The 27,015-nt window shown below is 41.0% G+C and overlaps 1 protein-coding gene across 1 annotated transcript; it reads right to left on the bottom strand.

Moving 5' to 3' along the window:
* Positions 1-21,659: 21,659 nt before the first annotated feature.
* Positions 21,660-26,702, bottom strand: LOC124688104 (probable transcription factor KAN2). Its single transcript, XM_047221819.1, has 6 exons — positions 25,840-26,702; positions 25,456-25,532; positions 24,507-24,561; positions 24,273-24,423; positions 22,607-22,670; positions 21,660-22,341 (listed from the first exon to the last, which is right to left on the bottom strand). Exons 1-6 carry the CDS (start codon positions 26,411-26,413, stop codon positions 22,216-22,218), a joined length of 1,047 nt encoding a protein of 348 aa, XP_047077775.1. The 5' UTR covers positions 26,414-26,702; the 3' UTR covers positions 21,660-22,215.
* Between the last annotated feature and the right edge of the window lie 313 nt (positions 26,703-27,015).

The raw sequence follows: 27,015 nt of genomic DNA, 5'->3' as shown, positions 1-27,015 counted from the left end.
CCTTTTATTATGGTGCCTCTTACTTGTTGATCAACCATTTGTTTGTTGCAAGTGTTAAGCTTAATTTTCTATCTATGATCTATTGCAAATGTTTGTGCTTTAAAATGGTAATGAGGGAGTGAGGATTCCATGTTATGCATATTGTATTCAAATGCAACATTTTAATTTATGAATGTACCTTGGGGAGCTTCCTCATTTTATTTAAAGCACTATTTTGTGGTGATCATTAGAGTTTAATTCACTTGGTATCTTTTGTTTTGAATGATATTGTGGGAGTGATGATTCCATGTTTGTGCACTTTATACTCCAATGAAAATTGTCTAGTTTTGTGCACAAACCTTGGGGAGCTTCCTCATATTATTTAGAGCAATTTTCTTGATCTTATCATAATATCTATGTTTCTATTGGTATCTTCTTTGTGGTTCATTTGATTGCTTGCTTCATTTGTTGAAGCGTCTTGAATTTGTTATCTTTTTGCAATCTTTGATCCTCGTCATAGTGTGATTCCTTCCTAATATTCATCATTGGATACGTGCATTTGATTCCCCTCAAATTATGAGAAATGCACACCATATGGAGGAACTCTCACTATTTTGGCCTTCTAATTTTTTCACCCATTTCGGCAATTGGTGCCAATGGGGGAGAAGTTTGGAGGGTTTAAGGGAATTTGGTTTATGTCTTTCCCTTGTCTTAAGCATTTGCCTTTCACGCATTGCATCTTGTTGCTTTGAATATTTATAGGAAACTCCACTTGGCTTTGAATACCAATATATGCAATGAAATTCAAGTTCATTCACACGTGCATATATTATAGGGGAGTTTGCTCTATGTATTCAACTTGTTGGTTACTTAAATTCCTTATATAAACCTCTCAAAGAGATTTCATCAATTACCAAAATGGGGGAGATTGAAAGTGCATGGAGCCCCCATGTGTGGTTTTGGTAATTGATGACAATCCATATGGACTAATATTTGCATTGAATTATATTTGTATGAGTTGTCCATGGGAAATGCTTGAACCATATGTTGGCTTCAAGGTTGCAATAAGAAGAAATTGATGAAGAATATCAAGCGTCAAGTATGTCTTGAAGATGAAGATGAAGTGTGCCCTCAAAGTTAACTTCAAGACATCAACATGATGAAGAAAGAAGAAATGAAGTGCAAGTTCAAGTTAAAGATGAGCCATCTCAAAGTGATCATTTGCTTGAAGCTTGCCATCCATATGGTGATCATGGATATGTGAAGATGCGCCGAAGAAGAAGCTTTCCCATGGTGGATTATGGGGGAGCAATCCACAAGACTTCGTCAAGCAAGCACTATCAAGAAAGGCGTTCCATCTTGTTGAGGTCAAGATCGTCATCATCGAGCTCAAGAGGAACGCGTAAGCTTAAGTTTTGCTCTTGACAGGGTTTCTTTCTTACCGGTGTCATGGTGTAGTTGGAGACCGGTTTATAGTTTAGTTGCCGTACGATCAAGAGGGCTCTCGAGTGAGTAACTCGATCGTATCCTTCAGAGAACTCAAAACTTTGCATCCTTGCATCATCTTTCTTGGTTGTTATTTGTATCTTATGCATGTGATGTTGCAGAGCTTGTGCTTATTCTCCACGAAAAGCTCTAGTTCATCGAAATCGGATTTCATATGCAATTTCTATTGCGTTTTCAATATTGGAGGTTTTACCGGTATGTCTTTTATAGATGGTTAAACCTTTCCCCATTTGTTTCAATCCTCCCTTGTTGTAATATGATGGTTCCCTACATGATCTTGTAGAGCTTGTTCCTAGCTTCAAAACGAGCCCAAGATCATCAAAATCGAAGTCTGGATGCTCATTCTCATTTTCATGTTTCTGCCAGTTTTTTTTTTGGGGGAGGGGGGGGGGGGTATAATGCGGCACGGATACGAAATATCTGGCCAAATATCCAGCCCCCTTACTGCAAGCAGTTTTCTTAAGTCCTTAGATGTTTTTTGGGGTCGGTTTTTTCAATAATCCAGCCCCGGATAATCTGCCGTGAGAGGACCCAAACGGTCATATTTCAGTGGGAGGGGGTATTTAAGACCCCCTTATTCCTCCTTGGGCATCTACCTCTTCCCCTTTGCGCTCTCCACCATTGTTGACCTTGAGAGCTTTTCCTTACCCTCCATTCCTCCTATGCTTCTTGAATCTTCTTGAGGGAAAAGTAAGAGGAGATCTAGATCTACATTTCTACCAATCAAATCCCTCTCTTTGTGAGTGGAATCCTCTAGATCTTGATCTTGGAGTTCTTTGTGAATTTCCTTTGTTCTTCCTCTCTTCCCCCCCCCCACAAGATTTTGTAGCTTTGGTGGAATTTGGGAGTGCAGGATTTGCCATTGCATTTGGTGCATCGGTGTGAGCTTTCAACGGTGATTCCTGGAAGTGAAAGTGAGGAGCTTGTTTCTCTTGGGTTCTTGGAACCCTAGACGGCTTTTTGGACTTTGTGGTGATTTGTTGGGAGCCTCCAATTAAGTTGTGGATGTGTGCCTCAACCTTTGTGTAAGGACCGATTTTCGCCTTGAAGGAAATCCCTTAGTGGAACCGTGACCTAGTTGGTGTGCATCGAGCAACCACACCTCAAGGTGAGGCCTCTTGTGGCGTTCGGGAGCACTAAGCCACCGCACCTCTCCAACGGGGATTAGAACTCACAAGAGTGTGAACTTCGGGATAAATCATCGTCTCCCGCGTGCCTCTGTTATCTCTATACCCAAGCTCTTTACTTTGTGATAGCCATCGTGATTGAAGTTATATATCTTGCTATCACATTGTTGCTTGTATTGCTTAGCATAATTTGTTGGTGCACATGGGTGAACCATAGTATATATGCTTTGGGATTGACAAAGTCAACACTAGTTTTATTCTGCATTTATTAAGCGCATCCCGTAAAAGTTTTAAACCTCCTATTCACCCCCCTCTAGGTGACATCCATGTCCTTTCACCAACAACCTTAGAACAAGGGTCATAACCTAACATTATACAAGTTGTTCATCAAGAACACAAACCACTAAATGAATACACTAGCAAAGATTAGAACATCAAGAACGCGTCAACAACATCATATCTCATTCCACACAAAGAATAGCCAAGCATCATTTAGATCTTAGGAAATAGATCAAGAAGCAAGGAGGTGCGGGCATGACTCAAGGTGCAGGGTATTCGAGAATCCAAAAGACCAAGCTACTCTACAACAACAGGTTGATTATGCAACAAAATAATAATGACATTGTTCTTAACAACATATAAAGGGAGCAATAAATTGGAACACGATAAATATTTGCACTGCAACAACACAACAACACAAATGGTACCCATACCAATAACTGATTCCATGAGCACAATAAAAATATTATTAATTTGCTTTATTGGAGCTCAGTTCAAAAGAAGCAATTAGAATGACCGTCTAGAGCCAAAAAAAGTAAGGGAAATATTGTATAGATTTTAAGTGAACAATTAATACACAATTTCACCATAATAATATCCCACAAGGACACACATGCCAGGGATGAGCAAGTAATCCCAAGCAGAGGCATCACTACACATATTAAGCATATAGCAATTGAGCTATAACTTAGACAACATCAAGTTTATGGAAGTGATGAAGACACACCTCATAGAGGACAATGACAATCACATCAACTTGAAGGACATGATTAAATCAATAGCTCTATTTAGCTCAACTACAACACCACTAGGATTTTAAGCAATAGCTTGCAACACAACACCACACTGGAATTGGAGCAATAGCTTGCAGCACATGACACCATGAACATAGGTAGAGAAGTGGGGAAGATAAAATCACAGTACATAAGGGGTAGTAGATGAAGTACTCGACGCTACTGTTGCATTGAAACACCGTCCTGCCGATGTGGTGGTTTAAGTATATGTCATGACAACATCACCACCATCACTTCACAAACATGTTTAAATTGTTTAGTGCACAGATAACTAGAATTGTGACACTCTTGTTTGATTGAATATATTGCTTTACCTTTTTGTTTCCGTGGTCCGATACCCCATACTTCTACAGCGGCAGGTGCTACAACTATCCCCTGCACTTGGGAGTTAGCAAGAAATTTTCTGGTGCCATTGCTAGGGAGCATAGCGCTAAAGATTTTATTCTTGTTTGCATTAAATTTATTTTCAGCTAGTTGCACACCTTGCAATCATCTAATCTTGTGGAGGTGCAGTCTGAGTTGGCTTGGTTGTAAGTTTCTTTTACCTTTCCGTTTTGCATTTACTTTAGTTTACTTCCATAAAATTCTAAGATTATCAATGATTCATTGCTCATGTGTATAATTTTTTGAATATTTCTTGTGCTACTAACGCTTTGGATGAAAGAAATTTTGTTGAAAGTGCCATTGAACTAATGTTTTGTAGGAAGTAGATGCTAAAAACATAAGCTTTGAGGATCCCATGCAGACCCAAGAAGAGGAGAGTGATGAGGAAGAAGAATATCAAGAAGTCATGGACCCACCTAAGCTTGGGGACGTGTTGGATCCTCCAGCTTCATTGAAAACTCTATATTATGCATGAGTATTATTCATCACTATTGCCATAGTGATGAATCTGATGATTATATGCCTATAGATGATCTTGTTGGTCCAAATAATGACTTTTATGACATTGAGGAGTATGTATTAGATATGTTATATGATAATGCTCTTGATGATGGTCCTATATTTCTTGATGAACCTCCGTGTTTAACAATTCTTACTAATTCATGGGAGGATAAAAACTATAAGCTTATTGTTTGTGAGGATACTCTCATTTATCAGAGTCCTATATTAATCTTGAACTCTTCTAACCATAACATAGTTGGGTTAGATCCCCCGAACCATGCGAGAAAATAATTATATGCTGATGTTGAGAAATAATTATATGGTTTGCAATTATCTTTGCTTATGAAAACCCTTTCTTCAACCATGATATTAAAGTTGAAAGTAAAATTACAAATTACTTTGAAAGAGAAAATAATTATTTCCATGATCCTATTCATGTGTCAAATTTTTCTAAGTTGCATGCTTCAAACGGTTACACTATTAAATTTGCTTCTAATGCTTGCAACTATTATGAAAAAAGGGGCACTGGTGGAAAAAGGGCCATTGGTCGCGGTTCGCAACTGCCATTAGTCGCGGTTGCGCAACCGCGACCAAATAAGCGCGACTAAAGCCCCCCCCTTTAGTCGCGGTTGCTTACGAACCGCGACTAAAGGCCCGTCCACGTGGGCGCCAGGCGACCGTCGGGGCGGAGGACCTTTAGTCGCGGTTGGCCAACCGCGACTAACGGCCACCGCAGGTTTAGGGTTTTAGCCCCCCCCCCTAAACCTGTTTTCTTTTTAATTTGTATTGTTTTATTTCTTTTGTGTTTTATTTTAATTTTGAAGGAGTTTCACATATTCTACGGTACTACATACATGCATATGAATATACAATTTCAAACAAATTTGAAATTAGAACCAAAGAGAATTCAAGAGGAATATACAATATATATTCAATATCGGATGACCAGCATATACAATTTTGAACAAGTTTCCATACACAATTTAGTGCATATAAAGTTCTAAGTCCTCTACATAGTGTTCTCCTTTAGGATCGACGACTTCCCTCACGAACCATCCAGCTAGTTCCTCTTGAAGTGGTCGGAAGCGAGCTTCCGGAGTAAGCATCATCCGGAGGTTATTCCTCTTGATATTGTTGTCACTCGGAACCCGCTCAGAGGTGTATCTCCGGATCATCTCACAAACATAGTATCCACATAGATTGGTCCCCGCTGGCTGAATATCCCCAGTCCCACTCTTTGACCGCATCAAATGTAGCTCTTTTTTGAACTCACCGACCTTGGCATCTACGAACCGTCTCCAAGCCCTACGAGGTAAAGAAAATTAAATGAACAAGAGAGTTATTAGTTACTTGATATTAGGAAATGAACGAAATAGGCCAATCGATATAAAGCGCAAATGAATGAAAATAATTACTTCTGCATCATTTTTCTCATGTCGGTCCAAAGCTTTGAATCCATATTCAGAGAGTCGTGGACGATTACTGTGGAGTCGTGAAATTTAATTACTAGCAAAATCCAATGGAACCTGCGGACACGATACATACACAGTCATGCATAACTCATCGATTAGCCACATACCATGCATGGAGTAAACAAAAGAGAATGTGCTCAAGACAGAAACACTCACCCAAAATGGTAAGGAAATAGAATATCACTTTTGAGTTCCTGCTTATCAAGAAACCGCCACAGGTCTTCCTCCACGTCGGCGGGGTGATGTTTTAACACATATCCATTAATGATGTGTGGGTCAATGAACCCAACATCATGGATGTTCCTTACTTCGCATTCCTTGATCTTCATTACTGCATTATAGAGTACGGAACAATATAGTCGGGACATATATATAGTGCGGGCAATGAACGAGATGGGGTAGAAATAAATCACTTACGTAACGTAGCAACTGATGATAGATTTGTCGAGCTCGCGTAGATTGAGAAGCTGGAACAATTCACTCAGATGAATTGTTACATAGTAATGTTTGAAGTGATGCTCATGTCTAACTTCCGCATAAATATATTCTTTGGCATTTTTATTTTTTATGTAACGCTTGTACCAATTTAGCAGATTTTTCATTTGTTGAGGTAGATCCTCTTCCTGCGCTGGCTCGACGAGGGGCCCATTCCGCACATATGTAATTACTACCTCCTTCACTGGCGCCTCATCAAGGCCTAACAGTTGACGAAGAGTCATACCTAAGTTGGCCGCTTGTTCTCTGGCACTCGTTACAGTCAATCTCTGTGCTGCCGCAGCTGCTATGATATCGGGGGCATCCGGACCGGCGGCTTTCACTATGAGCGGGGCAATCGATTGTTTACTTTGTTCCCCGAGCTGGGCAACTCGTTTCCCGCTTTGTTTACTTGCTAATTCTTTCTCGGCCTCCTCCAAGGCTTTCTTCTCCTGCTTCTCCGCCCGCTCTTTCTTATCCTTCAACATGAGTGCCTGCCTACGAAGTTCACGTGCATAGTCGTCAGGCAGATTCTTCGCGGCTTGGGACGGTGTGCTCAAAAATGACTTAGTCCACTTCTTTTGCTCATCAGAAAAAACTGGCTTGGGCTCGGGCTCTCTTTTCTTCTTGCAGTCCGCCTTCCATTTCTCATAATCAGCAGTCGCGGCCGCGTTGACTTCCTCGGCACTACGTTCCCAAGGCCTTGTGGGGAGAGGCTTCAGTGATGGCTCCGGTACCTTTGTGGTCTTAGGTACATAAGGGTCCGGGTTGATAGTCCAGGACTGCTTCGCTTCTTCGTCGGAGGTGGATTGGGGGGCGGCGTCTGCTTACCCGCCCGGGGTGGACTGGGGGGCGGCGGCTGCTTACCCGCCGGAGGTGAATTGGGGGGCGGCGTCGGCTCACGTGAAGGAGGTGTAGGTGAAGCACCACCACCACCCCACCGCCGCCACCGCCACCACCACCGTAGTATTATAGGAGCATACCCTCTTTGTTCCTGAACAGACGTTTCAACCGTGGTATTATAGGAGCATACCACATCACCTTGGCGGGAACCCTCTTCCTGGGTTTCTCGCCCTCAACATCGTCACCAGGGTCATCGCCTCTGATCTTATAACGCAATGCGGTGCATACCGGGCATTCATTCAAATTCTCGTATTCACCGCGGTAGAGGATGCGATCGTTGATGCATGCATGTATCTTCGAACCTCTAAACCTAGAGGGCGAGACAACCTTCTTTGCTTCGTACGTATCGGCGGGCAACTCGTTATTCTTTGGAAACATATTCTTCAACATTTTCAGCAAGTTTTCAAATGCCGAGTCAGCTACACCTGCCTGTGCCTTCCATTTCAGCAAATCCAGTGTGCAGCCCAGCTTTTTCAGACCATTATCGCATCCGGGGTACAGCGACTTTCTGTGATCCTCTAACATGCGATCCAAATTCTCCCTCTCCTTTTCAGTTTCGCAGCATCTCCGTGCATCAGCAATGGTCCGACCAAGATCATCAACGGGCTCATCACGTGCCTCTTCTTCACCTTCCCCTTCACCTTCAGCATCCTCCATGAAAGTATCACCGAAATGATCAAGATAGTTTTCATCGATGAAATCATCCCCTTCTTCATCTTCTTCCATTATAACCCCTCTTTCTCCATGCTTGGTCCAACAATTATAGCTTGGCATGAAACCGTGCCGAAGCAGGTGCATGTGAACTTCTCTTGAGGAAGAGTAACCCTTCTGATTCTTACAGTTAACACATGGACATATAACAAAACCCTTCTGCTTGTTCGCATTAGCCGAGAAAATCTTTCAAACCCGTAGTGAACTCGCCGGAGAGTCGGTTACCGTACATCCATTGCCGATTCATCTGCATTATTATAATATAAAATATATAATTAACCATCATGCATTTGTTAAACTAACTAGCTATAAACAATAGAAATTAAACAACGAACTACACACATGCATATTTTATCAATGACACATATGAAAGGTTCAAGTTGCTAACCGCGATCGAGGAGGAAAAAATAAATGAGGAAGCTCAAGTGTGGCTCCGACACTTCATATCATGTTGGTTTCATGCTCTTGGGGCATTTCATCAAACACCTTGTGTGCATAAGAGGAGCCAAAATCAAACCTACACCCCCTTGTGAAGCTTGTGAAGAGAAGTGGCACCAAATGGCTAAGTGCTCGTGAGTCGAGGCCCTTTTATAGGGATGGGCCTTTAGTCCCGATTGGCTCGGCCAACCGCGACTAAAGGCCTTCGGGCCAGGCCTGAGGACCTTTAGTCGCGGTTGGCCTGGCCAACCGCGACTAAAGCCCCTCCCGTCCACCAGCTGGCCAGCGAGCGCGCTGGGCCCAGGTCTTTAGTCGCGGTTCTGAAGGAGATATGCCCTAGAGGCAATAATAAAGTGGTTATTATTTATATCTTTATGTTTATGATAAATGTTTATATATCATGCTATAATTGTATTAACGGAAACATTAGTACATGTGTGATATGTAGACAACAAGAAGTCCCTAGTATGCCTCTTAAACTAGCTTGTTAATTAATGGATGATTAGTTTCATAATCATGAACATTGGATGTTATTAATAACAAGGTTATATCATTATATGAATGATGTAATGGACACACCCAATTAAGCGTAGCATAAGATCTCGTCATTAAGTTATTTGCTATAAGCTTTCGATACATAGTTACCTAGTCCTTATGACCATGAGATCATGTAAATCACTTATACCGGAAAGGTACTTTGATTACATCAAACGCCACTGCGTCCCGATGACGGATAGATATACTCTGGGCCCTCTCGGTGGAATGTCGTCTAATGTCTTGCAAGCATATGAATAAGTTCATAAGAGACCACATACCACGGTACGAGTAAAGAGTACTTGTCAGGAGACGAGGTTGAACAAGGTATAGAGTGATACCGAAGATCAAACCTCGGACAAGTAAAATATCGCGTGACAAAGGGAATTGGTATCGTATGTGAATGGTTCATTCGATCACTAAAGTCATCGTTGAATATGTGGGAACCATTATGGATCTCCAGATCCCGCTATTGGTTATTGGTCGGAGTGAGTACTCAACCATGTCCGCATAGTTCACGAACCGTAGGGTGACACACTTAAAGTTGGATGTTGAAATGGTAGTACTTGAATATGGAATGGAGTTCGAATATTTGTTCGGAGTCCCGGATGAGATCCCGGACATCACGAGGAGTTCCGGAATGGTCCGGAGAATAAGATTCATATATAGGATGTCATTTTATGTGAATTAAAATGATCCGGAAGGTTCTACGGAAGGTTCTAGAAAAGTCCGGAAGAAATAAGGATGGAAGGTGGAGTCCCAGAGAGACTCCACCCACCTTGGCCGGCCAACCTAAGGGAGGAGGAGTCCCAAGTGGACTCCCCACCATGGTGGCCGGCCACCCCACCAAGGAAAGGGGGGAGTCCCACTCCCCCTAGGTTTGGACACTTGGAAGGTTTTTGTTGGGGTCTTATTCGGACTCTTTGACCTAAACCTTGGGGCCTCCACCTATATAAAGAGGGGGAGAGAGGGGCTGGCCGGCCACTCAAGCCACCACCATGGCCGCACCTCTCAAGGGTGCCCTAGCCGGCGCCCCTCTCCCCAAACCCTAGCGGTCTCTCTCACCTCCACCATATCCCGCACGCTTAAGTGAAGCTCCGCCGGATTTCTCCACCACCACCGACACCACGCCGTCGTGCTGTCGGATTCAAGAGGAGCTACTACTTCCGCTGCCCGCTGGAACGGGGAGGTGGACGTCGTCTTCATCAACAACCGAACGTGTGACCGAGTACGGAGGTGCTGCCCGTTCGTGGCGCCGGAACCGATTGTGATCAAGATCTTCTACGCGCTTTTGCAAGCGGCAAGTGAACGTCTACTGCAGCAACAAGAGCCTCATCTTGTAGGCTTTGGAATCTCTTCAAGGGTGAGACTCGATACCCCCTCGTTGCTACCGTCTTCTAGATTGCATCTTGGCTTGGATTGCGTGTTCGCGGTAGGAAATTTTTTGTTTTCTATGCAACGTTATCCTACGAGTGATATCGGAGCCGTGTCTATGCATAGATGGTTGCACGAGTAGAACACAATGGTTTTGTGGGCGTTGATGCTCTTGTTGTCTTTAGTTTGAGTACTTTGCATCTTTGTGGCATAGTGGGATGAAGCGGCTCGGGCTAACTTTACATGACCGCGTTCATGAGACTTGCTCCTCGTTCGACATGCAACTTGTATTGCATAAGAGGCTTTGCGGGTGTCTGTCTCTCCTACTATAGTGAAGATTCAATTTACTCTTCTATTGACAACACTAGTATCACCGTTGTGGTTCATGTTCGTAGGTAGATTAGATCTTACTCGAAAACCCTAAACCACGTAAAATATGCAAACCAAATTAGAGACGTCTAACTTGTTTTTGCAGGGTTTGGTGATGTGATATGGCCATAATGTGATGATGAATATGTATGAGATGATCATTATTGTATTGTGGCAACCGGCAGGAGCCTTATTGTTGTCTTTAAATTTCATGTTGAGTAGTATTTCAAAGTAGTTGTAATAGTTGCTACATGAGGTGAACAACCATGAAGACGGCGCCATGAACCTTGACGCTACGCCGACGATGATGGAGATCATGCCCGTTGATGATGGAGATCATGTCCGTGCTTTAGAGATGAAGATCGAAGGCGCAAAGACAAAAGGGCCATATCATATCACATATGAATTGCATGTGATGTTAATCCTTTATGCATCTTATTTTGCTTAGATCGCGACGGTAGCATTATAAGATGATCCCTCACATTAATATCAAGATAATAAAGTGTTCTCCCCTCGTATGCACCGTTGCCAAAGTTCATCGTTTCGAAGCATCTCGTGATGATCGGATGTGATAGATTCAACGTTCATATACAACGGGTGTAAGCCATGTTGCACACGCGGAATACTTGGGTTTGCTTGACGAGCCTAGCATCTACAGACATGGCCTCGGGACAACGGAAACCGAAAGGTTGAACACGAGTCATATGGATGATATGATCAACATGTTGATGTTCACCATTGAAGCTACATCATCTCACGTGATGATCGGTTTTGGTGTAGTGGATTTGGATCGTGTACCACTTAACAACTATGAGGGATGTTGTATTAAGTGGGAGTTCATTAGTAATAAGATTAGAACATGAACTAATTATCATAAACATAGTTTGAGTAGTATTTTGAATTTTTTTTTTGTAGTATTGGCATCCGTTTTCTACTATGCGCTAGTCTTGTTATTGAGATAGAAATACTGTTAAAATCTGATAAGAAACTTTACGGATTGGTACCGTATTGTTAATGAATCAAGAAATGATTAAGTCCTATTGCAAACTTTTAGTAAACCTCACATTTTTGATTCAAAAAGCTATGGTTTCAATTAGTACCTAAAGTTATCTTGTCTCCGTCAAACTTGAAGTTCAAATTTGTTTGAAAAGTAAGGAGCTGAAAATTTAGTTTTCAGAAATAATCAAGGTATGAGATATATGAGATATCTAAGACCTTATTGCAAGATGATAGAATATTATATGGTGAGACTACATAAACTCATAAGTTTTATGGGAATGTATGAAGGTTGAAGACGCTAGGCGTCACAATCCTCCAACTATTGGGGCACTAACGATATTCGCATATCCATGAAGTTATCATCCTTAGTATGCACCGTTGCTAAGACTCGTCGTATCGAAGCATCACGTGATGATCGGGTGTGATAGATTCTACGTGTGCATACAACGGGTGCAAGCCAGATTTGCACATGCGAATACCAAGGTTAAAACTTTATGAGCCTAGCATGTACAGACATGGTCTCAGAAAGTTATCATGATACAATGGATAAAATTATGAGTAAAATTGTTCATCATATTACAAGGTTACTAATAGTGAAATCCGGAACACTTATCATATGATGATCAACTTCAAAGTAAGAACCTCAAGGTTATTGGTATTTGACCAACAAACCTAGAAGTTAATGATGTTGAAGTGTTTTCTGAATAATGAGGAAATCTAAAAGAGAAACTGCGAAAGATATTTTGGCAAAAAGAAAAGAAAAGACTAGAAAGTCTAGCTCAGGTGTATATAAATGATATACATGTTATGGTTGTATTCCTAGTTAAGTCACACTATGAAATTCTTGGGTATTAGTACTATATTGGTTGGTATGAAGTGTCATACAAAACAACGCAATACAAGAATACAATGGCCTAAGTGACTGACAAGGAATATGATAGGAATGCACGACTGGAACAAAATAAAGTGTTATTATGTTCGTTGTTAGCATTCTATCTAGCCCTTAGAATTTATAATAAAGAACTTAATAATTGTTATTTTTCTCTGGTCAAATGAAAACAATGAGTTGTTCAAATTATGACATTACTCCATGTACGATGGATAAGTTATTATAATTCTTAATGGTGAAACACACATACATAACACTGACGCTAAAATGCCATAAGGCAAATGATTTGAATTCCACTTATTTGTGGAACCGCCATTTAGGTCATGTTAGAAAGGAATGCATGAAGGAACTCCATGCAAATGGATTTTTGGAGTCATTTGATTTTTGAATCATTTGGCGCTTGCAAATCTTTTCTAAAAAGAATGACTAAAATACCGTTCATAGGCCAAGAGTTGAACGGGCAACTAACTTAGTGGAAACATACATGCTGATGTATGTGGTTCACTGGGCATAGTTGTGTGCGGGAGATTCTTCTACTTCATAAAAACTTCCAACAATGAATTGAGTATATATTTATGGATATATTCAATAAGGAAGAAGTTTGAAACATTTGAATGGATTCAAATAAATTTCAGTATGAAGTGGAAATCATCGTAATAGAAATCAAATATCTATGATTGGATCATGGTGGAAATATTTGAATTATGAGTTTTAGCGAATATCTAAGAGAGTTATGAAATTGTTCTACAACTTACGTTTCTTGGAGTATCATAGTGATGATGAAGTATCCAAGAGATATATCCAAACTTTGTTGGATCAATGATGAGATAAAATATTGATGCCATTATATTTTTGTGGATTATGCTTTAGTGACTACCGCTTTTACACTCGAATAGAGCATCATCATGATCCGTTGAAATGACACCATACAAGTTATGGCATGGGTATAAACCCTAATAGTCAACCAAAATCGGATGAATGTCTTTGTTGGTTATCCCAAGAGATTTAATTGGGAATTCTTCCCACAAGACAAAGACAAAAGTGTTTGTCAATGTTTCTTATTTCCGAGAAATTGTTTCGAGTGAAGTATTTGAGTGGGAGGACAATATAATTTGATAAGGTTTATGAACCTGAGCATAATGATCAGAGTAGCGCAGCATCGGAATTGGTTTCGGAAGCGGCCACGACGATCATGGCTCTCATGACTACAAAGTGTTTTAGCCATGGAGATCGAGTACATATTGAACCTTGTAGGTATGGTTTACTTTGTGATCAAATAAATGATTTGTGGACAAAGGATTGATTTTGAACAATGATAAACCAACTACAAAACAAAGAAGTTATGATGGGCCCTAACTCCGTTAAAATGGCCATGCGCCATGAAATCCAAGATAGATGAATACTTTATGAAAGTAAATGGATCTATGAAATTGATAGATTTGGATGAAATATCCTTGAAGAAAGCTTGACTTATCGAAAAAATTGTTTACGACAAAGTTCAAAGAGTTGAATACGATAAGATTAGATCTTCCGTAGCAATGCTTATAGTCTATGTGGATTATTCTAGTAATCACTACATATTTCTTTTATGAGATATGCTAGTAGGATGGCAAAATACACTACTTAAAGAAGTATGTATACAAGATACAACCAAGAGTTTTGCTGGTCCGTGGAATACTAGATAGGTATACAAGCTTCAATTGGATGAAGTAAGTATCACGGAGTTGAAATCTTCACCAGATGAAATAGTCAAAGAGTTTTTGATTTCATCAGAGACGATGAAAAGGCTTGCATTTGCAAGAAATTAAGTGGGAGCGCTAAGACACATTTATAATACTTTATGTAGGTGACATATAGTTGGTTATAAATGATGTAATTATATACTTGATTAAATAGGTTTCATTGAGAATTAACTTCAATGAAAGGATATGGACTGAAACAAATTTAGTGTCAAGATCTATGAAGATAGATTAAAACACATAAATAAGTTTAAGTCAAAGTACATATGATGGATATTGAAGTAGTTCAATATAGAAATATTAAGAAAATGTTCTTGTCATGTGAAGGTTTAACAAGACTTGAGTGTATCTGACACTCAATGAGTAAAAACACATGAGTGATTATAGATCACGAATAATATGTACACAATCAGATATAATGTGCTATAAAGTGTTATGAGCATATACCAGAATGATTCATATGATGATCATTGGACGACAGTAAGAATATCCTTGAGTACTTTAGAAGAACTAAGGATATATATATATATTTGTATGAAGAAATGACAAACAAATCGCTGTAAGGTGTTACACCGATATTGGTTTTGTCACATATAAAATATAATTTCAATCTCAAATTAGACTAAGTGTTGTTTAAAAGGTAGCACAATGAGCTAGAAGTTGTCTATGCTAGATTTAGAAGAGTTCTAAATATTGTGACGGATTCTACAAAAGAAGGCAGATTATGTCATTATTTTGGCAATGACAAAGGATGTTAAGTCAAGAGGTTCTTTGAGAACTTGGTGTAGTTCCGACAGAGTCAGAACTTTGAAGCTATGTTGTGTGTGACAATATTAGTGACATATTTCAGACAGCGGAATTAAGGTTCCACCAGAAGATCAAACATATTTAATGCCAACTCATTTGGAAATGAGTGATGCGTTGAGACGCAAATGAATTACAAAATACATACGTTTACGAGCGTGTCAGATCCGATGACTAAAAACCTCTCCCGTGAGCAATACATGATAAAGCACCAGAAGGCCAAGGTGTTATATCTTTACAAATGTAAACTACATTATTGACTCTAGTGCAAGTGGGAGACTGAAGGAGATATGCCCTAGAGGCAATAATAAAGTGGTTATTATTTATATCTTTATGTTTATGATAAATGTTTATATATCATGCTATAATTGTATTAACCGAAACATTAGTACATGTGTGATATGTAGACAACAAGAAGTCCCTAGTATACCTCTTAAACTAGCTTGTTAATTAATGGATGATTAGTTTCATAATCATGAACATTGGATGTTATTAATAACAAGGTTATATCATTATATGAATGATGTAATGGACACACCCAATTAAGCGTAGCATAAGATCTCGTCATTAAGTTATTTGCTATAAGCTTTCGATACATAGTTACCTAGTCCTTATGACCATGAGATCATGTAAATCACTTATACCGGAAAGGTACTTTGATTACATCAAACGCCAATGCGTAAATGGGTGGTTATAAAGGTGGGATTAAGTATCCGGAAAGTATGAGTTGAGGCATATGGATCAATAGTGGGATTTGTCCATCCCGATGACGGATAGATATACTCTGGGCCCTCTCGGTGGAATGTCGTCTAATGTCTTGCAAGCATATGAATAAGTTCATAAGAGACCACATACCACGGTACGAGTAAAGAGTACTTGTCAGGAGACGAGGTTGAACAAGGTATAGAGTGATACCGAAGATCAAACCTCGGACAAGTAAAATATCGTGTGACAAAGGGAATTGGTATCGTATGTGAATGGTTCATTCGATCACTAAAGTCATCGTTGAATATGTGGGAACCATTATGGATCTCCAGATCCCGCTATTGGTTATTGGTCGGAGTGAGTACTCAACCATGTCCGCATAGTTCACGAACCGTTGGGTGACACACTTAAAGTTGGATGTTGAAATGGTAGTACTTGAATATGGAATGGAGTTCGAATATTTGTTCGGAGTCCCGGATGAGATCCCGGACATCACGAGGAGTTCCGGAATGGTCCGGAGAATAAGATTCATATATAGGATGTCATTTTATGTGAATTAAAATGATTCGGAAGGTTCTACGGAAGGTTCTAGAAGGTTCTAGAAAAGTCCGGAAGAAATAAGGATGGAAGGTGGAGTCCCAGAGAGACTCCACCCACCTTGGCCGGCCAACCTAAGGGAGGAGGAGTCCCAAGTGGACTCCCCACCATGGTGGCCGGCCACCCCACCAAGGAAAGGGGGAGTCCCACTCCCCCTAGGTTTGGACACTTGGAAGGTTTTTGTTGGGGTCTTATTCGGACTCTTTGACCTAAACCTTGGGGCCTCCACCTATATAAAGAGGGGGAGAGAGGGGCTGGCCGGCCACTCAAGCCACCACCATGGCCGCACCTCTCAAGGGTGCCCTAGCCGGCGCCCCTCTCCCCAAACCCTAGCGGTCTCTCTCACCTCCACCATATCCCGCACGCTTAAGTGAAGCTCCGCCGGATTTCTCCACCACCACCGACACCACGCCGTCGTGCTGTCGGATTCAAGAGGAGCTACTACTTCCGCTGCCCGCTGGAACGGGGAGGTGGACGTCGTCTTCATCAACAACCGAACGTGTGACCGAGTACGGAGGTGCTGCCCGTTCGTGGCGCCGGAACCGATTGTGATCAAGATCTTCTACGCGCTTTTGCAAGCGGCAAGTGAACGTCTACCGCAGCAACAAGAGCCTCATCTTGTAGGCTTTGGAATCTCTTCAAGGGTGAGACTCGATACCCCCTCGTTGCTACCGTCTTCTAGATTGCATCTTGGCTTGGATTGCGTGTTCGCGGTAGGAAAATTTTTGTTTTCTATGCAACGTTATCCTACAGGTTCGCCACCCGAACCGCGACTAAAGACCCCATTAGTCGCGGTTCCTATACTTTCGCGACTAATGGGGCTGGACGGAAGCCTCTTTTTCTACCAGTGGGGTGATAAGTGCCCTCAATCTTTATGATACTAATAATTATAAGTTGCATGCATTTACTGGAAATAAGCATTTTTATAATCCCATTTTCTGTGACTTATTCATATGTAATATGCCAATGCATAGGAAGGAATTTAAATTGCTTGTTATATGTTTTATGCTTTGTACGTGTTGTCATGTTTCAGTTTCACTATTACTTTCATTGATGCGAGCACACCATGGGATCTTGATATCTTGTGATGGAGTACTTTCGAAGGAAGAAGGAGAGATGAATTAAAATCAATCGTTTATCCCAATATACAAGCCCTCCTAAATAAAGAAAGTTATGAAGACTAGCTATAAGGCTATAATGAAAGCACTTTACCGTGGCAACCTGATTTATTTTCTTCTAGTTTTTTTCTTTGAGTTCTTGCAGTAGCACTTTTAGGTTGGTTATTGTTCAGTTTGAGTTTTCTAAGTTTAAGTGCCATGTTAAACCAATTTGGATTTTAAGACATGTTTATAATTGCTTGAGTTGCATTTTACTACGTGTTGATGTTTACAAGAAAAAATTCCCCAAATTAAATTCACATAACGCTAAATAGGTTGTATTTTTTTCCAAAATGTATATTCTTGTCCTATGTGTGTCCATAAATTTTCTGATCTTCTGATTTTCCTAAGCGGCGTTCCAAAAGTTGTTTCGTTGCAACCGTTATTTTTTGAAAGATTCTGCTTTAGTTACTTACGTGGCTCTTCTGAGTTCCCATTAAGTTTTACGACCCTCATGGTATTATTTGGTTGTTGTTGCATGCTATGTATCTTTGTGCCAGTAACCCTGCAGAAAAGAGTGTGATAAGTTTTTCTAGTTATTCTTTTCACAGGGAATCCAAGAATGGTTAATACCCTAAGCTTGGTATTCCCATGGAATACCTCTACACCAACACAATCTCGATTTGCAAATCTTCAAACTTTTTTTGAGCACTATGCGGAAATCTCAGAATTTGAAGTATCCTTTTGTTTTTGTTTGCTTCTGAGTTGCATATCTACCTTTGAATAAACTTTGCCCCCAGTATGCTTTTTTTCAATAACTACTGGAATATAATTTTTTCAAGAAATAAAGTTTCTTCAAAATTTTGAAAATAATTTAAAAATAGATTATTTTGTTCATCGAATATTTCTTTTATTATGAGTAAAGGGTGCTTACAAATCTTCTTATTTAGTGGTGGGTCTCATTTAGCTCAATGTTGTGAGTTACATAATTTAATTTTCACTTTAAGGATTGGACTACCCAAATGAGAAAAGTTGCATGATTTAATTAAGCAGCGACCAATATTCCCGCTTTGCTAGACTTTCAAACACTAAGCATGAACTCTGCTTGTGTAGCCAACTCCCTTTGAGCCAAGTTGAAGTTTTTATACGAGTCAAATATGCCTTATCCAATGGTAGCAATACCATACCAAGGAAACTTTGCATATTAATGCAGACTTTGATTCCGAGTTTTTCGGTGTCAATGTTTATTCCTGGAAAGGGTGTAAATAATTTTTGAGCTTTCATATGAAGCTTTGTTTGCACCCCCCATGAGCATGACTAATATGTCTTTTCAGTTTGCTTGAGAGTTGGCAACATAATGCTTGGTTCCAACTAATAAACAAATAAAGGTAAACTCCTTCTCAAGTTAAATTCGTAATGAGCGTGATTGAGGGTGTCATAGGATTGAACTGTTAATCCAAACCCAAGTTGTCATGATAGAGGGTATCATTTGATCTTAACCTGAAAAATATGATCATGATATCATGCTATTCTTGTTCTAGCTAGGTAGATCTGTTGGTTTGAGATAGTCGAATCACAATTATGTCCTCATGTGCATTTATGAAAAAAGAAGAAGTAAGAGTCCTAGTACATGAGCGACTCTTAGTACCTAAGTTTTGGTATGAAACAAACAATAACATACTCTTACTTTGCACATGAATTTTCCCACAACCACTTGCACTTCTTTCATATTCTATCTTATGATCAACTAACAGGAAAAGAAAGAAATATACACTATGCACAAACATCCAAAAGTATTGTTTTATTGCTCATTTGGATAGTAATGCTATGGTGCAAGATATTTTGTGTTTCTTATGATCTTGTTGTTTTTGGTGAAATATAACTTCATGATTTGCTTATAATTGTTTATCCTTAATACATGTTCTACACCTACCCCAGCCGCGCCACCAAGGGGAGCTGGAGGCTCGAGCCTCGGTTGCCACCGATTCACTGCCCTAGGATATGTTTTGCCCTAAAATAGCATGTATATACCTTCATGGATTTTATTTCGCGAAGGCTGGAGGAGGACATCAAAAACAAAGAAACACAGACACTGCAGTTCATCGCCAAAGGAAGACTACAGGTGGAACCACTGCCGAAATCGCCTCCGGTGGCTTCTCCTCCTTGACCAACACGTGCACATCGCTCTATACCATGAGAAGGGAGTAGTCCGCCCCTTGGAATTTGGCTTGTGGTAGTATCTTGATCAAATCTCTCTATGTATTGTCATTATAGTAATCTGTATGGGCTGCCCAACATGACTACGGCTCTACAGATCTAATTCCTATGGTGGTTATTGTGGTGTGAGATGGTACATGTTATGCATTTACCATTTTGTTGGAATTTATAACGCTTGTCAAATTTTATAAGCACATTATGACTTTCCATTGCATTGGTTAATGTTATTGAGTTAAAAATGTGGCAATGCCTTCTTTTCAACATGTCATGAGGTGTTTGACAATGCCAAGTGTAGGTAAATGAGAGGGATGAAGGAGAGGCACGGCAAATAAACCTTTGCATGTGTTGTTATATGTGTGTTTTTATATAAAGGACTATGTTGTATGTAGATGTTTGCAGTATTGGAGGGTGTCTCCAAATGACATAAACGGTATCACTATGTGACAACAATAGCAACTAGCACCCTTTTTATACGCGCATCTTGGGATAAACGAGAACATCTACTAGGGGCCAAGTGAGAAGATTGTCATGCATGACAACACCTTTTTTAGTATTTCCCTTCTCATTTCATGTTTTAGGACATGTTAGTACAACATGTCCTAAAACATGTGACATAAATAGATATCATAATTTTTGTACGCCACCACACTTCAAAGTTACATACTACCTCCATCTCAAAGCTTAAAGCTTTTATTTTTTTGAAAAGTCAAACCAAGTAAAGTTTGACCAAATATTTAGAAGAATCTATCAACAAATATAATATTTTTTAGATACCATACAAAAATGTTTTTTATTATCTATCTAATGATATTGATTTTGTATTTTGCATGTTAATTATTTTTTTATAAAAACTTAATAAAACTTGACATAGTTTGACTTTTTAAAAATAATATAGCCTAAACTTTGCGATGGAGGTAGTAACTAGTAGTGTATTTTTTTTTGGTCCAAGGCTTGTTCTAACAAAACCTATTATGCAGTGTTATTTAAAAGGGGAGAGTATGTGGGTTTTGCTCCACAACTGATGCGACTGAATTGATGTTCAAATTCACCTCATGATTGACTTTGTAGCTATTACCAAAATATAAAAAATAAATTCATTGTAAAACTTAAAATTTGTCCGCCAAACTGAATCTTACATTTTCCCAAATGGCACTTCAACTGGTCAAGGGTAGTCGACACTTGCTAGAATTCATGAACACTTGCAGCAACTAAAACTATAGCCAAAACCCCCGGGAAATAAATGTTTTCCCTGAGGCAGAGTATATATGACTTATTTTGATTGGTTAAGACAAAACTTTGACCAATAATTACTCTACTTATATGTGCTATGGCCTATGTGTGTTAAAAATGTCACAATCATAAGAAAATATTTTTTACGGCTATTCTAGTTACACCATTTTTGTTTCATGTTTTTTTTTCGAAATGGGGGTATACCCCGGCTTCTGCATCATGACGATGCACACGGTCATTTTTGTTTCATGTAAGTTTCATGCATCAATGTAGATAGAAAAAAGTTCAGTCCACTTAGCAGCATAACTACATAGAGCATCAAACGTACTACTCAGAATACCCTTTTGTTGATAGATCAACTTTACTGATTTGCTTTAGCTCATGAACTGCAAATCCAACCATATTTGCTCCAATGATATCCAATCCAGTGAAAGAATATATTCCAAGCTAGTAGCTATACACTAGGAGATAGCAAAGAGCAAGACTGATCAATCCATCATACATGCCTGCATGGACCATACACATAAATATATAACATAAGCACATCAACTTTGCACCTTTCTTGTGCATAACAAAAAGATGAAACCTTTCTTAACCTAGCATGCAGCTCTGTCTCATCAGGCACCATGCACGCACATACTACACTCTCCTAGCTAGTTCCATCGTGTGTGCACCAGAAGCAAGCGATCGATATGTAGGATTATAGGCACATATATCTGCAAGCCCTTTAGGCAGGCAGGCAAGGTACCTGTTGCATGCTCCTGCTTGCCTTCCTGCCTTTGATAAAGCCTATTTCTCTCGCTATCCATCTCTCTACCACGCACGCACACTTGCACGCACCCATGTCTCTCCCTCTCCCCTTTTGCACTTTGTTCCTAGATCAACGGTTGTCTCGTCTTATTCTTTAATTCTCAGCCTCTTTTGCTTTCTCATCATCTTGCTTTGTTGGCTCCCTCCTCCGCTTCATACACACATGCATATGGGGCTGGCGCCACACGAGTATATGCATCTCATTAACCTATAGGTGATCATATAGCTAACTAGCTAGACATCTTCCACTGCGATGGATCGATCAACACGCATCAGCGACAGGTTACATTCGTCCTAGGGTGAAGTCGAGGTTCGGCTTCTTGGCGCCGACGACCAATTCAGATAGTCGGAACGGTGACGACATCAGGTAGGAGGCATTGTCCACGTCGAGGCACTGCGATTGGACGTCCTGCAATTGTCAATAGTGCAAATGAAATGAACAAATGACCAAATTAAGTAGACTGGGATGACGTGATAACTGTAAGAAAATGCTGCCGACAATTTGCTCTGATCATGACTCAACAGGAAGCCGTCGAAAAGATGCATGCAAGAAATGGAAGAAGGAATGATCGCTACTGCACTAACTTAGCAAAGCATATCATGGCCATTGGGTGATGAGGTATTGGAGATAGTAATGATGATCTCTTGCGTTGGAAAAAAAGGGGTGTACGAACCTCAAAGGATTTCATGTCGCCTGGGTTGGCATCTCTTGATTTTCCATGGAACCAGGCCCCTCCGCTGCACGAGCAAAAGAAAGAAAGAGAGGAATTGAATTAAGTATCACCTTCTTTTTTGTATATCATGGGCTGATGAAAGAATCAAATGCCGGCCTATCGACATCTTTTCTTTCTTCAGTGGGAGTCCATTTGCATGCAACACAAGGGAGGGGGAAAAGGTAGGGAACAAAAGCAAGCAACTACAACTTTCACTGTTAAGATGCTGTCAATGACAAGCAGCTAGCTTTATCAGATAGATTAACTGGAGGTAAAAAAGTGTGTAGTTAGCTGCTTGCCTTTATTAATTACTTTGCCATGTGATACCACACACACACTGGCACTGGTCAATGCTTGTGTGTATGCTATGCACATGTACATACATGTACTCCAGTCACCACCTAAACAAAATACATGCATATGTCTCCAATACAACTACAGTGACCATGCAGAGTCCACAAATACTCCAATACGTGTGTATACATGTGCTGGTACACGCCTACATGGACGCTTGGATGAGATAGTACAATATACATACAGATTGTATGTGTTTAAGAGCTATCCCTGGCCATGCAAGAGAGATTAATTTCATACTATACTAGTAGGATATCATGATGTTGCTTCTGATGTAACTTCTGGTCAAGATTCCAGTGTAGTGCTACTATATTGTCTCCTTAATTAATTATAGTTATGGAAAGTATATAAGTGTGCACTTTGGACCAATGGGTAGATGGATATGTTTAATGAAATAGATTAATAAAATATATTCGAGAGATGATTGCACCATCATGGGGAGCAGATGGAACAAAGGTAGAACCCTGGTGCTTTTTGTGAGCACTTGGAGGTGGTTGATATGGTAGTAACAAAGAAAATGAGGCAAAGGAATAGGTTTTTGTTTTGCCTAAAGCAGGCAGTAGACTAGACTGGTTTGAACCAAAAAGTTGCCCTCTTTAGATCATTAATATACTGCTCAAAATATATAGTCCATTATTTAATTGTGGAATGTGACAGTTGATTCTTGAAGAATACGTAGACATCATCATGCATGAGATGAAGAGCCCAAACATGGGTGCTACTGCGACCTCTGTGTATAGTTAGGCGTACTGTGTTGCTTTAGCACTCTATGGGAAATTACCAGCAGCTTTTGACCCTGTAAGGCTCTGTAGTTATATCGATCTGCAAAGCAGTTTTCTGGCTCAACGGGAATGTTTAGCTACTTAGCGCTAGCTGTGCCTCTCTGCCATTCGCCTGAAATGGCAGAAAAGACGGAGCCCAGCAGTATGGAGTAATTCTAAAGTGCAAGCTAAGTAGCAGCTGATATCCATTGATAGCCCACTAGCTTGGAACATTTAGTTTGACATGAAGCAATTCATAATTAGGGCAAGTGACCCATGTATCATAAATCGTGCTACTAATGTTTGGTTCAAACTTCAACCAATCATCACCGGAAGAGTATTAGAACTAGGAATTAGGTGTTGCAATCTAGCTAGCTCTCTCATGTGATATAGCTCATACTAGTATGTGAGAATGCAAAATGTGACCAAGTTGGTCCAAACTAAGTATAGAAGTTCACATTACTCATTAAGAAGCTAGCAATGGCTTTGTTTGCATGGTGTGTGTTTGTCACCTCGAAGAGTTGTTGCTCCAGAGAGCGCACATGTTGGATCCATGGTCGTTCCCGTCAAGATTTGATTGCTGGACTGAACACTCAGATCCACTGGTGTTGGTGATGTCGAAGGAGCTGTCGTCAGGGATGTCTATGATTGTCTTGGCTTGCCCTGAAAAATAAATATTCTTGCTTACTAATCCAATCCGATGATACTTCGATCAGCAAGGAGATCGATCGATCAATCATATATACCGTAGGATGGAGCACCAGCTGGTTTGTGATCAGTGGTCTTGATGGTCCGGTACATCTGCAAGATATTAATCAACTACTGTAGTTAACCATATGTTCATGGATGTAGATCATCAAACACAATTCCGATGCACATAAACAAACGACTAAACTAAAGCTAGATATGTGTAGCAGTATTAAAGTCAAAGGTGTGTACGGGTCTACGGTGGAGCAATAACTCCGGCAGGAGCAGCAGCAGCAGCATATATGCACAATTGGGGCATTGATGGCTCGATCAGCTACTGTGTGCAGGCAAGGCAGAGAAGCACCAAGGGGCAGAAATTAATTATTGAGAAATGATGCAGGGTTGTACTTGGCCTTCTGCTCTTGCGCAGCAATGCATGGATGCGTATATCATATCAATGTGCTTCTGCTGAGCTGCTGTGTGCATGTGTGCGTGATCCGTCGATCGTCCACGACGCCATAGCTCTCATCCTCTTTTAATGGCGAGCATTTGCTTCGCCTTGCTTGCTTAAGCTTTGTGCTGCTCAGCTGCTGATCTCGAGTTTTTATTGAAAAGCTGCGAACCCGCCCAGCTCCTCTCTCCCTCTTCCCTCTCACCCATCGTGGTAAAGTCTCTCTCTCTATAACAGGGAGATAAGGTACAAGACGGGAATTTACTGCTCAGAAAGTGAACTGTAAAATGACTATTCTTCCATGCATAGGCGAGAGATAGAGAGAAGTAGTGAGACTTCAAAATGGGAGAGGAACGAAGAACAAGCAAGTTCTAGTATATATTATTCAGCGGCAAGAAATCAGATATGATCGATCGATTAGTGTCTGCGTGTAGTATTTTCTTCCATTCCAAGGTGTTATTTATATTCCTTATTTGGGAGCCATACACACTGGAAGCTCAATGAACAAGCTAGTGAACCAAACATGGTCATGGAGAACGTATGTATTATAAATTTACCTGCAAATGAGACTTGACATGTGCTAAGGTTAGATCCTTCACGTCCATTAGCTCAAGAACTGACTTGGGTGTTGCTCCTGCACAACCACAAAAAACACAAAATATCAGAGAAAACAACACACCACATAATTCACCAACAAAGAGCTTAGCATAGCTCTAGCTTGTACTATGCAAGAACCCCATATATGCATCCTTGTCCAGTTCTTTTGAATGCTAGCAGGAGAGCTGATAGATTCGATCAACGGTAAAAATGATCCTTTGTCTAGTTAGATAGCTAAGAAACAATTAATCAGAAACTAATAGCAAGCAAATTAAGCAGAAGAAAAGATATATGCGCACTTGTGTGCGCGAGCAACAGTTAGCAGTAGCAAGAGCAGCACATACTCTCGTGGCCTCCAAGCAGCTCGACGGCGTGGACGAACCGCGAGTGCAGCGACGTCGTCCACCGCATCCTCGGCGCACGGGAGCCCCGCTTGGCCGGCGGCGCCGCCAGCCGCAGCACGCCGGCCTTGCCGGGCGACCTCGGCCCGCCGGCCGCGCCACCGATCGCGTCGTAGCAATGCTGGTGGTTGTGGAGGTGGTGGTGGTGGAGCTGGCTCTGGAGAAAAGGGAGCGACTGCGAGGTGTTGTACACGGGGATGCCGCGGATGGGCCTCATGGAAGCCAGGTCCTGCACCTCATGATTGAGGATGGGCTGGGTGTGCTGCAAGAACTGTAGCCCATCGAAGAGGCCATCGGCGCCAGTTGCGTGGAAGCCGCTGCCGGCTGCCGCTACGGCGGAGGAGTATGCCCTGTTGATGGACGGAGCGGCGATGGTTGCTGCCGCTGATGCTGTAGTGGTCGCGGTGGTGGTGTCGAGAGCCCTCTTCCAAAACCCTAAGTCCATTGGCTTGGTGGCAGGGGGAGGACTGATTTGGAGCTGCAGCTGCAGGTCTGGCTGTGATGGGAACAGCTCCATTGATCTCTCTCCTCTACTTCTTGCAACTTGCAAACAGCAGGTGGTGTGGTGTGATGCCTGCTGCCCTTGACTTGTGGCTAGCTAGAGATCGAGAAGGAGTTGAAAAGGGGTTTCTTGATTCGGATGCTCGTTGGGTTATGGCCGAAATTGAGGTGGAACTTGGAGGATTTCTTGCTGCTTGGGGGAGAGGAGGGGAGAGGAGTCCACGGGTGGGGGGAGAGTGAGAGGGAGAAAGAGAAAGAGTGTTGGAAACTTGGAATGGTGAAGGACAGGAGTGTCTGTTTGGATGTGTTGTGTGAAAAAGAGGTGAGAGTGTAACTTGTTGCTTGGCGGTGGCCTAGGATGGAAGATATAGATTGGTCTTTTCGACTTTTCGTCCAGACACTATCCGCTCTCTTTTACTTTCGTTCTTCCCATTTTTTCCTTCTACCTCCCCTCTTCTTTCTATTCCATGCAGTCTCTCTTTAAGGGTGTTTGGTGGCAGATTGCTGTGGGAAAATGACACTTTTGATTAGGATGTATGCTTGTGAGAAGGCAAGACGTGAGGTATTATTCCCCTTACGGGCTTTATGCCATTCTTCTTCCTCACGTGAATTATACGC

Source organism: Lolium rigidum, chromosome 2 (genome assembly GCF_022539505.1).
Source record: "Lolium rigidum isolate FL_2022 chromosome 2, APGP_CSIRO_Lrig_0.1, whole genome shotgun sequence".
Lineage (NCBI taxonomy): Eukaryota > Viridiplantae > Streptophyta > Magnoliopsida > Poales > Poaceae > Lolium > Lolium rigidum.
This window is presented reverse-complemented; position numbering and strand designations above follow the sequence as displayed.

Bases quoted from the DNA above. Each gene is read 5' to 3' on its own strand.
- LOC124688104 (XM_047221819.1), bottom strand. From the start codon at position 26,413: ATGGAGCTGTTCCCATCACAGCCAGACCTGCAGCTGCAGCTCCAAATC. The intron at 24,562-25,455 runs GTAAATTTATAA...AATATCTTGCAG, and splicing joins ATGTCAAGTCTCATTTGCAG to ATGTACCGGACCATCAAGAC. The intron at 24,424-24,506 runs GTATATATGATT...TTTATTTTTCAG, and splicing joins AGCTGGTGCTCCATCCTACG to GGCAAGCCAAGACAATCATA.